General features: G+C 37.4%; 1 protein-coding gene across 8 annotated transcripts in view; it reads right to left on the reverse strand.

Annotated features, from left to right (window-relative positions):
• The window catches only part of RAPGEF2 (Rap guanine nucleotide exchange factor 2), a 269,320-nt gene that overhangs the window by 111,370 nt on the left and 145,628 nt on the right, over positions 1-12,322 (reverse strand). For 6 of the 8 annotated variants that reach the window (XM_060178879.1, XM_016191411.2, XM_060178880.1 and 3 more), the window contains one exon: positions 10,971-10,988. The exons of the other annotated variants lie outside the window; for them this stretch is intronic. In XM_060178879.1, the coding sequence (XP_060034862.1) occupies positions 10,971-10,988 (18 nt within the window). The remainder of the gene's footprint in view (positions 1-10,970; positions 10,989-12,322) is intronic. 8 annotated transcript variants of the gene reach the window in all.

The raw sequence follows: 12,322 nt of genomic DNA on the forward strand, positions 1-12,322 counted from the left end.
TTTTAAAATTTCAATTATTTCCCTGCTGACACTTACTCCACACCTGACTCTCAACAAGACTTAGTGGGTCAGCCATGAACTTAGAAATTATCTTGGTCACTTTAACAGTGTATAAGACATAAGCAAGTTGTACTGTTCACCATATGAAATGCTTACTAAAAGACTGCTCTATAACAAATGATTTCAAAAGTTTCTTATCCTTAGGGTTTGTATTTTACAGAAAATAAATGCTTTCTTGAAATCACAAAGCAGAGTATCTACTAAGCCAAAACTGAGAAATATATAAACACTTAACTCAGTAGATGTCTAAGATGAAGAACAAAGACAAAACTTCACACACATGACCATGTGCATGACCTTGGGATCAAGCACCAGGTGCCTCTCACCTGCTGAGCTGAATCAGCTTCCCCAACAGTGGAACAATGCTGCAAGTGTCTCTCCTATCCCTCTCTCTCACTCTCTCAAAATAATAATAATTTTCAAAATAAAATTTATAAAATAAAATATGCACTATAGGGGACCAGAGTGAAAGCTAATTGAGTAGGGTGATGACCTCGACATGTGCAAGGCCCTAACAACATAATCTGCTTGCAGGGTGGTTATTTGCTCACAGATATGTTCCCAGTCTAACTGAAGAGCTAACATTAAAAGTTTGGCAATTTGTAGATACATGTGAACATATGCCCTATCTCATGGAACCTGGTCTATATAACTAGGATCCACCTGCATATCAGATTTCAGGCTCAGGGAAAAAAAAAAAAAAAACTAGTATAGCCACAGACCCTTTGGAATATAACTAAAATATGCCTACTAGCTATCTACAGAACGGAACCCCACCCCCACCCCCAACTCTTCATCTGCACTACTCCAGCCTTTAGGTTCATGATTAGTCAACAACTTGTTTGGTTTCATATGTTAACTCTCTTTTCAGCCACCAGGTTCCAGATGCTAGCATGATGCCAACCAGACTTCCCTGAACAGACAATGCCACCAATGTGTCCTGGAGCTCCGATTTCCCAGAACCCAGCCCCACTAGGGAGAGAGGCAGGCTGGGAGTATAGATTGACCTGTCAATGTCCATGTTCAACGGAGAAGCAATTACAGAAGCTGGACCTTCCACCTTCTGCATCCCACAATGACCTTGGGTCCATACTCCCAGAGGGTTAAAGAATAGGAAAGCTATCAAGGGAGGGGATGGGATACGGAGATCTGGTGGTGGGAATTGTGTGGAGTTGTACCCCTCTTATCCTATGGTTTTGTCAGTGTTTACTTTTTATAAATAAAAAAAAAAGAAAGAAAGTAATGAGATATATAAGAAAAAAAAGTTAGGCAATTGCTCATACCAAAGAAAAACAAAAAGTAATCAGATGCTAATTAATAATATCCTATTTGCAAGAACATTGTCCACAATGTGCAAATAACAAGTACATCCCAGATGACTGGAAACATGCTTATGTCACAAATTAACAAATGCCAGAATGATCTTTTCCCCTAAAAACTATACTGAAGGGTCTGGAAAGATAGCATGATGGTTATACAAACGACTTTCATGTCTGACGCTCTTGTGGTCCCAGGTTCAATCTCTAGTACCACCTTAAGCATCTAGTAAATATTGAAGAAAAAAAAAAAGATGCAAACAAATTAAAAGGTGAACTGAGTACTCTAAAATTCCTGATGACTCAAACAGCACATGGGGGGTTAAATTTCAAAACTTGGATAAAGAAATGAAACAGAAATTAGGACTATGCCAATACGTAGTAAAGAGAAAATATTACGATTTAAGAATTCAACTTTCTATTTTCCAACACACCCAGAACCATTACTGATCCACTATCCTCGCTATCCATTTTCAGAGATATGTTATGAGTTTTAAAAAAATCAAGACAACCTGAAGAATTTTTTATTCTCTAGTCTATCCCTTCTGAATTACACCAACATTTTTCCAAATTGGCATTTTTGTATTTGGTCCATGCTGTCTCCCACACATTTTTTTTCTGCTATGCTAGAAATTCCAAATTGCATATTAAATTCAACTATCACTTGTGTACCACTTGAAAGAAGGAAGAGCTAAGAAAAATTTTAAAATAATAATAATAGAATACTACCTAACTCCACAGTCCATAAAAAAATTGTTCTAGTAGAAACAATAATTCAGCTAGGCTCCCCCCAATAGATTCTACAGTTACTGTTTTTCTTTTTCTTTTTTTTTTTTTAAGTTTTTTAAAGAGATTTTATTTATTTATTAGTGAGAAAGCTAGGAAGAGAGATAGAAAGTACCAGATATCACTCTGGTACATGTGCTGCCAGGGATTGAACTTGGGACCTCATGGTTGTAGATCCAATGTTTTATCCATTGCGCCACCTCCTGGATCACTATTTTTCATTTTTATTTATCTATTATCTCACAGAACAGAGAGAAATCAAAAAGAAAGGGGGAGATGAACAGGGAGAAAAACAGACACCTGCAGACCTGGTCTACCACTCCTGAAGCTCCCCCTCCCCCCTGCAGGTGGGGACCAGAGGCTTGAACCTGAGTCCTTGCACATGGTAACATGATTGCTCAACCAGGTGTGCCACCACTGGGCTGCTACAATTACTATTTTTCCAGTATAACAGCATTATTTTTTAGTGTGTACTTTAAATAATCACAAAAGATGTGAGGCATATTTATGAGGTAGATATGTTTGAGTTAGTCCAAAGTTCACTGTACACTTGAAAATAGTTGAGATGGTAGACTTAGAGTAATGTGCTTTAAAAAGAAAGAGAACCAGTCAACTCTAATTATTAGTAGTGTCTGGGACCGTGCCTGGGACTTCTTGCATGCAAATTCTGCGCACTACTACTATACTCTCTCCTGGGCCCTAATGTTATATACTCTATACAGAAAGAAGAAAAAAAAAACATTAAGAAATATTTGTTAGACAAGTAAATTCTATTATATATGACTTGGCAATATATTGAGTGGAATATAAAAATATATTGTATCATTCAGGATAAAATGGAAGTTGATTATGCTTAGCAAAGGAAGCAAGGAGGTGAAAGACAACTAGATGAATGTACTCATATATGGAATAAGGAGACTTAAAACATAAGGGAGGCTGGGCAATGGCACACCAGGCTAAGCACACATCGTACAAAGCACAAGGGTTTGGATTTGAGCCCCCTTCTTCCCACCTGCAGGGGGGTCGCTTCACAAGTGGTGAAGCAGGTCTGCTGCAGGTGTCTATCTTTCTTTCTCCCTCTACCCCTCCCTGCTCTCTCAATTTCTCCCTGTCCTGTACACAGTTACAAAAAAAAGAAAAGATGGCTGCCAGGTGCAGTGGATTTGTAGTCCCACCACCAAGCTCAGGTGATAACCCTGGAAAGGAAGGGAGGGAGGGCGAAATGAAACACAGAAACTTGCAAAAAAAAAAAAAAAGAAAAAAAAAAAGCTGAACTGCAAAGCTATCTCTAAAACTTTTCATGAGAATTATAGTGGCTATCAGTGAAGGGTGACCTGGTGAGGCCAGGGCACAGATGGACACAGAACTTTGGTTGGTGGTGGGTATTTCGTGAAACTACCCCCTATGATTTTATAATCTTGCAAATCACAAAAAGAATTAAATGCAAAAAGATAAAATATTAAATTTCAATTAGCCATTAATACTTTTTAGTATTTTGTTTCTGTTTAGCTTTTTGAAAAAGCTATATGTGTGTGTGTGTATATATATATATATGTGTGTGTGTGTGTCACTATTAACATGCAGTGATATATATACATATATATTACTATTAATATATAGAAAGTGGCTGGATTGAAGGGGAAGAAAAAGGTACATATGTAACATATTAAAAATACTTCCTAACGCCCATACACTTAATAAAATGCTAGAGTTTCTTCCAGAGGTAAACAATAACTTCAAGCTAATAAAATGGCATTTCAAGCACATTTCAAAACAGACCAATTTTAATCACTCAATATTTCCAATAGCAAAAACCATTTACAGTTAATAACTTGACTGTTATAAGATCACTTCAGCATTAGTAGGAAGTAGGTCTGAATATCAGTTTCCCCAAGACAAGACATTTTTCAAATCAGCACACAGCACTGCAAAAATCCCATGACAGAGAAAAAGAAATCACGTGGCAAGAAATCAAACAGTCAAAGATGTAAAGGATCTTTGCTACTAAGACTAAAGCTAAATTTTAGCCAACTATATTTCAAACATGTACAGGCACAGAAAGCCACCAGTGTTCATAATTAGAGGCAGGACAAAGTGGCAGGGATCTTTCTGACAAATAAATTGCTTGAAATACTGCATGACTTGCTACACAACACTCTTATTACTTTCAATTTCCATGTGCAACCATAAGATTGGTCCAATTATTACATCAATACAAGCTTTCTTTCAAAATGGAATGAAAGAACAGTAAATCCCAGTGGGCATGGGAGTTCTGCAGCAGAGATGATGTAATATATAAAAATAGACATCCTCTCTAACAGAAGCTGAAACTTGGGTAAACAGCACACTGCATGCTATTCTCAACTGCCTTTGCATGAATTTGCAATGCCTGCCGTTAATAGCACAGGAGAAATCATTTCATGTTTTAAGCTGTTTCCTGCTCTACGTATCAATTTCTATAACATACTCTATAGTTTCCTAGTCGGTATAAATTAAATCAAGATAAATACCTGATTATAACTGCAAAAAGGGGGAAACGATTCCCTAAAAGCAAGGTGGATCAGCCCACTGCAGTAGTTTTAACATGCTGCATGTTGCCAGAAATTGCAGCACATATGGCACGGCAGCGAGGTCCACCTATTGTTCAAAGGCCTTTCCACTGGGAGCTTTCTGCGGGCTTTTAAAATGCAACGCGATCTAGGTGAAGAGGAACCAGTAAACCTGCTGATAATGAGTGTGAAAAGCAAAGCATGTTTCTCACACTTCTCTTTCAAAGACTCTCTGGGGCAAATATAAAATATGAGTTATGCATATGACAAATAGTATTAAGCAAGTTTTGAGGAAATGTTTGGTGGTGGGGTTTTTTTTTGGGGGGGGGGAGAGTAATAGATTAAGGTACCTATATTCACTCCTCAACAAACTTTCCACATCACCTCTATTCTTTTATTCCACAATTCACATTTGTATTAAGCTTTCCTGAGTTGGAGAGGACTTTCCTTTGAGTCTCAAGATCTAGAGCACTCAAGAAACCATGTTTGATTTCTAAAGGCACCCTGTCAGTGGGCCACCTTAGTTCCTGGAATTCTCTGATTTCAGCTGCCCATTTATCTGTATTCCCCAGGAGATGATAAAGTCATTGTTGGCAAGATTCTGTTCCTCCAATAGGCCATTATAGGACCCATATCTGGCACAAATCAGTGAACTCTTGCACAAATGAAAATACTGTATTTTCCTCTGTATGATAAAAGAAGTAGAATAGGCAAATTTTCAGGAAAATCCATCCTATTATAAAAAAAATATTGAAATAACTAAAAGAAAAACTCATGTTGGGTGATTTCTATATAAGATAGAAATCTTGGGGCTTGGGAGTCGGGCGGTAGCACAGTGAGTTAAGCGCACGTGGTGCAAAGCGCAAGGACCGGCTTAAAGATCCCGGTTCGAGCCCCCAGCTCCCCACCTGCAGGGGAGTTTCTTCACAGGCGGTGAAGCAGGTCTGCAGGTGCCTGTCTTTCTCTCCCCTCCCTGTCTTCCCCTTCTCCCTCCATTTCTCTCTGTCCTATCCAACAACGACGACAGCAATAAAACAACAAGGGCAACAAAAGGGAATAAATAAATAAATAAATAAAATCTTTAAAAAAAAAAAAAAGAAAAGAAATCTTTGGGGCTTGGTGGTAGCACAAAGCACAAGGGCGAGCATAAGGATCCCGGTTCCAGCCCCCGGCTCCCCACCTGCAGTGAGTCGCTTCTCAAGCAGTGAAGCGGGTCTTCAGGTGTCTATCTTTCTCTCCTCCTCTCTGTCTTTCCCTCCTCTTTCAATTTCTCTGTCCTATCCAACAGCAGCAACAGCTATGACAGCAATAACAATAATAACTACAACAAGTGCAACAACGAGGGCAACAAAATGGGAAAAAATAGCTTCCAGGAGCAGTGGATTCATAGTGCAGGCACCAAGCCCCAGCAATAACCCTGGAGGCAAAAAAAAAAAAAAAAAGTCTTGATACGATCTCAAGAATATATACATCAATTTGATACTGATACCAAATTTATACAGTATACAATCACTAACTACAATAAAAGCATTCCCATAGTATTATTACATTGAATTCAATTAAAATTACATTACTTTTTGTATACAGTGTATTTATTTCTTTAGTATGCTTGCACTAAGAACTTTAAACTAAGCCTAGCCTAGCCTACAGAAAAATTTAATAGATGATTATTAAATGGTGCCCTTAAATATATATTATATTGTAGGAAAGGAACTACCACTATTAAAATCTGTAAGGAGTATCCTTTTACATAGTCAAGGGGTTTTCACCATTTAAATGTTTTTGCACTGACTGAAATTTCACGAAATGGTTCATAACATTCAAGTCTTCCTAATTCAAATTTATATAAAATCTAGCCATATTATTGGGGATAAGTAGGAATAGGAAATAAATCAGAACCTGAGTATGGAGAACCTTTTAATTATGTAGCCAACCTAAAGAGGTTGGGCATTTTTGAAATGCCGCTTGGTACAAATAGTCTCCACAAGTTTAGAAGAGCAACTTTTCTTTAGACTTTAGTCTCATATTGCTGTATATTTTTTGCTCATTCCCAATGGGGAAAGGAGCCGATAAGTTTTTTCACTAAAATAAAAGGAGGGACTGGGGAGATCAGTCCTACTAGAGTCCTACTCAGCCTACTGAAGTGTCAACTTGCATTCCTGAGAACCTAGTGCTGGGTTCAATTCCTGGGAACATCGTATGCCAAAGCTGAAGAGAACTCTGGTTTTCTCCCTCATTCTCTCATAATCAATCAGCTGATCAATCAATCAATTTCTTTTGGAAAATAAAAGGTAACAATGATGTACAGTTTTCTTTTCTCATTGGGCAGGTAAAAGTTAAGACAGTCCTTCAGCAAGGTCCTAAATAAAGCCTTGCTTGCTTCTCATTTCTATTTTTATTATGAAACTCAGATTTCCCTGACTATGTAAACTTCCAGAATATACTATTTGTGAATGCAAAGAGAGCTTACAACAACAGACAAACTTAAACTATACGGGTCAGGAGCTGGTTCACCCAGCAGAGCACACACTTTGCCATGAGTAAGGAGGCTAGATCCAAGCACCTGGCATCCTATGGAAGCACGAGGAACAGCACCAAGAGGAAGCTTCATGGATGGGGGAACAGTGCTGTGGTTCCTCTCCTCTATATGGTTCTCTTCCTCTCCCTCTCTGTTTCTTTCTAATTGAAAACCAATGGGGGGGGTTTCCTTGCAGAATAGTGGAATCCTGCATTAATAGGTCCTGGAGGGACAGAAAGAAAGAAAAAATCCCTACTATACCCTAAAGACAGGGTAAACTCCTTCAAAGTGCCAAGTCCCAGAGACCCCAAATCTTTCAGCCTTTGCAAGGAGACTCACCTACTATTTGTCACTAGGCTCTTCGTCTATTGTAAGACTAAAGATTAATGCCATGGTCTATATTCTAGTAGTCTTAAATACAGCCTGAACCTCAATTCATCAAGATGTAAGAGAATGCTAATGAACGCCATCTCCAACCTTCCTTTCTCACTGCATTTTAAAATGTTCATTCTCTTTGCAAACCTCATATAGTTCGCAAAAAAAAATGTTCTGAGAACATTCTGCATGGATTTCTAAGAGTATTCATATTTTCTGAAGGAAATTGTTTTAAGCTATTGCAACACGTCTAATTTTAAAATGTGTACATGAGGTATACATATAAGTCTGAGCACATTATAAATTCAATTCCTAATTCTAAATGGTAATTAGGCTAACTGGTGATATTTCATGCTAAAAAAAAGTATTAATTACACACTGATGTAGCTTTTAATGTGTTATATATCTTCAAAATGTAGCTTTAATAGATAAAAGCTAAAAATATCAGTGCAAATTAAAATTGTTTCCAAATTTCTACAACTGACCAGATCATTTAAAAATTAGTGGTAGTTATCTGGGGGGAGGTGGGGAGGGGCACAGAACTTTGGTGGTGGGTGTGGAACTATACACCTGTTGTCTTTATCTTGAAAATCACTATTAAATCACTAAGGAAAAAAACAACTGGAAGAAAAAAGCAATCAGCGGTGCATCTAAAAAGTAATACAGCAATCATGCCACCTGTGGCGATTTAATTGTGTGTTCTTATAAAGTGACTGCCCTGTTTTAAGTTGGAAAATTATGCAAATATTTACTGCTTTAAGGTAAAGTTATTGCAATAGCCAAACATATTACATTGATGACAAACTTAAATTATTCATGGACTTTGTCAATGCAATGCAAAAACACAATTATATGAGTTTATTGTTTATCCAATTAGATTTTTTAAAAATTATCTTTATTTCCTGGATAGACTGTCAGAAATTGAGAGGGAGGGAAGGAGGAGGTGAAGGAGGAAGAGAGGGGGGGCTGCAGCTCTGCTTCACCACTTGTGAAGCTTTCCCCCTACAGGTAGAGACGGGGGGGGGGGGGGGGGGGGGGCGGGGCGGGCTTGAACCTGGTTCTTGCGCATCACCGCATGTGCATTCAACCAGGTGCTCGACCACCAGCCCCCATCAATTAGTTTTTAGAGATGTAGACACTTTTCTTCCTAACTCCAAATTTCCTGGTAACCCAAAAGATGGCCCACAATTTCAAAAGGATAGCACTGAAAAATCAAAAATTAGACAATGCATAGGAAAGAAAGAAATGAACAGCCTCCACACCTATGGGCATCTAATCTCTGACAAAGGCTCCCAGACTATTCAATGGGGAAAGCAGAGTCTCTTCAACAAATGGTGTTTGGGGGAAAAAAAAAAAAAAAAAAAAGGTTGAAACATGCAGAAGAATGAAACTGAACCACTATATTTCACCAAACACAAAAGTAAATTCCAGGTAGGTCAAGGACTTAGATGTTAGACCAGTAACTATCAGATACGTAGAGGAAAATATTGGCAGAACTCTTTTCCGCATCAATTTTAAAGACATCTTCAATGAAATGAGTCCAATTACAAAGAAGACTAAGGCAAGCATAAACCTAGGGGGCTACATCAAATTAAAAAGTTTCTGCACAGCAAAAGAAACCACTACTCAAACAAAGAGACCCCTCACAGAATAGGAGATTTTTACATGCCATACATTAGACAAGAGGCTGATAACCAAAATATACAAAGAGCTTGCCAGACTCAACAACAAGGAAACAAATAACCCCATCCAAAAAATGGGGGAGGACATGGACAGAATATTCATCACAGAAGAGATCCAAAATGTTGAGAAACACATGAAAAAAATGCTCCAGGTCTTTGATTGTCAGGAAAATGCAAATAAAGACAACAATGAGATACCATTTCACTCCTGTGAGAATGTCATACATCAGAAAAGGTACAGCAGCAAATGCTGGAGAGGGTGTGGGGTCAAAGGAACCCTCCTGTACTACTGGTAGGAATGTCAATTGGTCCAACCTCTGTGTAGAGCAGTCTGGAGAACTCTCAGAAGGCTAGAAATGGACCTACCCTATGATCCTGCAATTCCTCTCCTAAGGATATATCCTAAGGAAGCCAACACAACCATCCACACTCATCCAACATGAGTGGCTGAGCAAGTTGTGGTATATATACACAATAGAATACTACTACTCAGCTATTAAAAATGGTGACTTCACCTTCTTTACCCCATCTTGGATGGAGCTTGAAGAAATCATGTTAAATGAAATAAGTCAGAAACAGAAGGATAAATATGGGATGATATCACTCTCAGGCAGAAGTTGAAAAACAAGACCAGAAGAGAAAACACAAGTAGAGCCTGAACTGGAGTTGGTATATTGCACCAAAGTAAAAGCCTGGGGGGGGGGGGGGGTGTTAGGATACAGGTCCTAGAAAAGGATGACAGAGGAAGGACCTAGTGGGGTTTGTATTAGTATGTGGAAAAGTGAGAAATGTTATGCATGTACAAACTATTGTATTTACTATCGACTATAAAACATTAATCTCCCAATAAAGAAATTTAAAAAATTAATGAATGGAGAAAAAAAAAGAAATGAACAAAGAAAATATGATAAACTTCTTGATAAGACAATGAAAAACAAGCATGAAATTTGATTAAAATAAAGCACAAATAAGAAAACAAAGGAATTTTTAATTTACTTTTTGGTTATGTTTTACCAATGGTCTCCAAAAGGAATTTCTCCTGGGATTCCTAAAATTTAACTTTCACCTACAGCCTTCAAAATATAAATTTTTAATGGGTTCTCCCTAACCTGTCACATTAAAAAAAAACAAAAAGTCAGAAATTTCATTATGTCTATATTTTTCTCTTCATTTACTTTCAAAGCAGGGTTATAAGGAACAGTAGTCAACTGTTGTTTAAAAGTACGTAGGCTGGACCTCCCACCCTCTATGCCCCATAAAGATCTTTGGTCCATACTCCCAGAGGGATAAAAGAATAGGGAACCTTACAATGGAGGGGATGGGATACGGAACTCTGATAGTGAGAACTGTATGAAACAGTACCCCTTTTATCCCACAATCTTGTCGATCATTATTAAATCACTCATAAAAAATAAAAATAAATTTAAAAGTAAGTAGGCTGCATTTTTATTCTTTCTTTCAAAGAAGGTGGGCAGTTCATTTCTAGGTTTGCACAAATAAAGCAGTGAATGCTGTGATCACCTAAACCACCAATTGAAATTTCAACATTTCAAGAATCTTTTTTTAAAACTAACCCAGGGCAAGACTAAGCAAAACACATCAACATAACAGACTCATTAGTTAGAATGCAAATTCACAAGTAAAATTAAGTTAGTATCAGAAGACAGCACACAAATTACGATACCTGAGATTTAGTGCATTCCTTTGAGCCAAAATGAAATGAGTGCCATAAAGGAGGAAAGGAAAAGATGAACATTATCAGACATGCTATAGTAACATCTGCCAAATGAAGATAATGTTAAAATTAGGTTCAGAATGACCATATAGAACTGGCTGTCTGTATAATGTTCCCTGAGCTGCTTTCGCCATGCCCCTGCCACCATCGTATGGTCGTGTGATTCTATTAAACAGACTTTATACTCAACCCCTCCTATGAGTATCATTCAAAAGACAACCGTTTTGTTAAGAATAAGTAACAATGACTTGGGCTACTAAAGAACAGTGATTTTCATAGAATTCTTTTTAGACAGTGATACTGCACATACAAAGCAAAAACGTATTGTTTTCCCACACTAATAATAATATATCTAGGTAAAAATCTGAAAATTAGATAAATTAAAAAAAAAACTCACCAAAAAAAAGTACATGCTCTCGCATTTCGAGTGGTTGGTGTGAACACAAATATTTAAAATTAATTGCCAACATGTTGCATGCTAGTAAACTAGAATATGATCCACAGTGACTAATTTAACCCTTTTAATAACTTTTCCCTAATAAAGGTATCACTAGCCTTGAAGGGCATTTTTAAAACCACTGAAAGAAAAGCAGATGGTAATAACACCATATACATTTTAAAAGGTAATTAAAAAAAAAAAAAGGAAAATCACGAAGGAGGTGGGTAGGATTATTTCATGAGTGTGGGGAGCAAGATGGAGAGAGAGAGAGAGAGAGAGAGAGGGAGAGGGAGAGATTGAGATTACAAGCTCCCCCCCAATCAGCTTTGACACAAGATTTTAAAGTAATTCACACTCCCACTAATAATATCATTATGGGATTCAATTTGACAAAGCAGAGAACATAAATAATATTAGTGTTAAACTAAAAGATTAGACTATATAATACTATTAATATGTATGATTTTTTAAAAAATCTATATGTCCTACTTCCCTGATAAAACAGCAACATTAAAAAGTTCTACCTTCTTCTGTAGACAGTGAGAACAACAACAACAAAAAAAAACCTTTCGTGTGTGTGTGTGTGTGTGTGTGTGTGTGTGTGTGTGTGTGTGTGTGTGTGTGTGTTAAGTATCAAGTCTAGTCAACAGACAAAGCCATCTTTATGATGAACAAAATGCAACCCTTTCCAAATGAGCTCAATGAAATGATTCAACTATGGAATTCATGTTGAATTAAAATAGAGCATGGGCAGTAAGAAGTGTAAGTGGATAACTAGCTGGTGGCCAAAACTAATATTTAAATACTTAAATGTGAAGGACTCTCAGAAACAGAATATATCTTAGTCACTAAAACCAAGTAC

Source organism: Erinaceus europaeus, chromosome 19, assembly GCF_950295315.1.
Source record: "Erinaceus europaeus chromosome 19, mEriEur2.1, whole genome shotgun sequence".
Lineage (NCBI taxonomy): Eukaryota > Metazoa > Chordata > Mammalia > Eulipotyphla > Erinaceidae > Erinaceus > Erinaceus europaeus.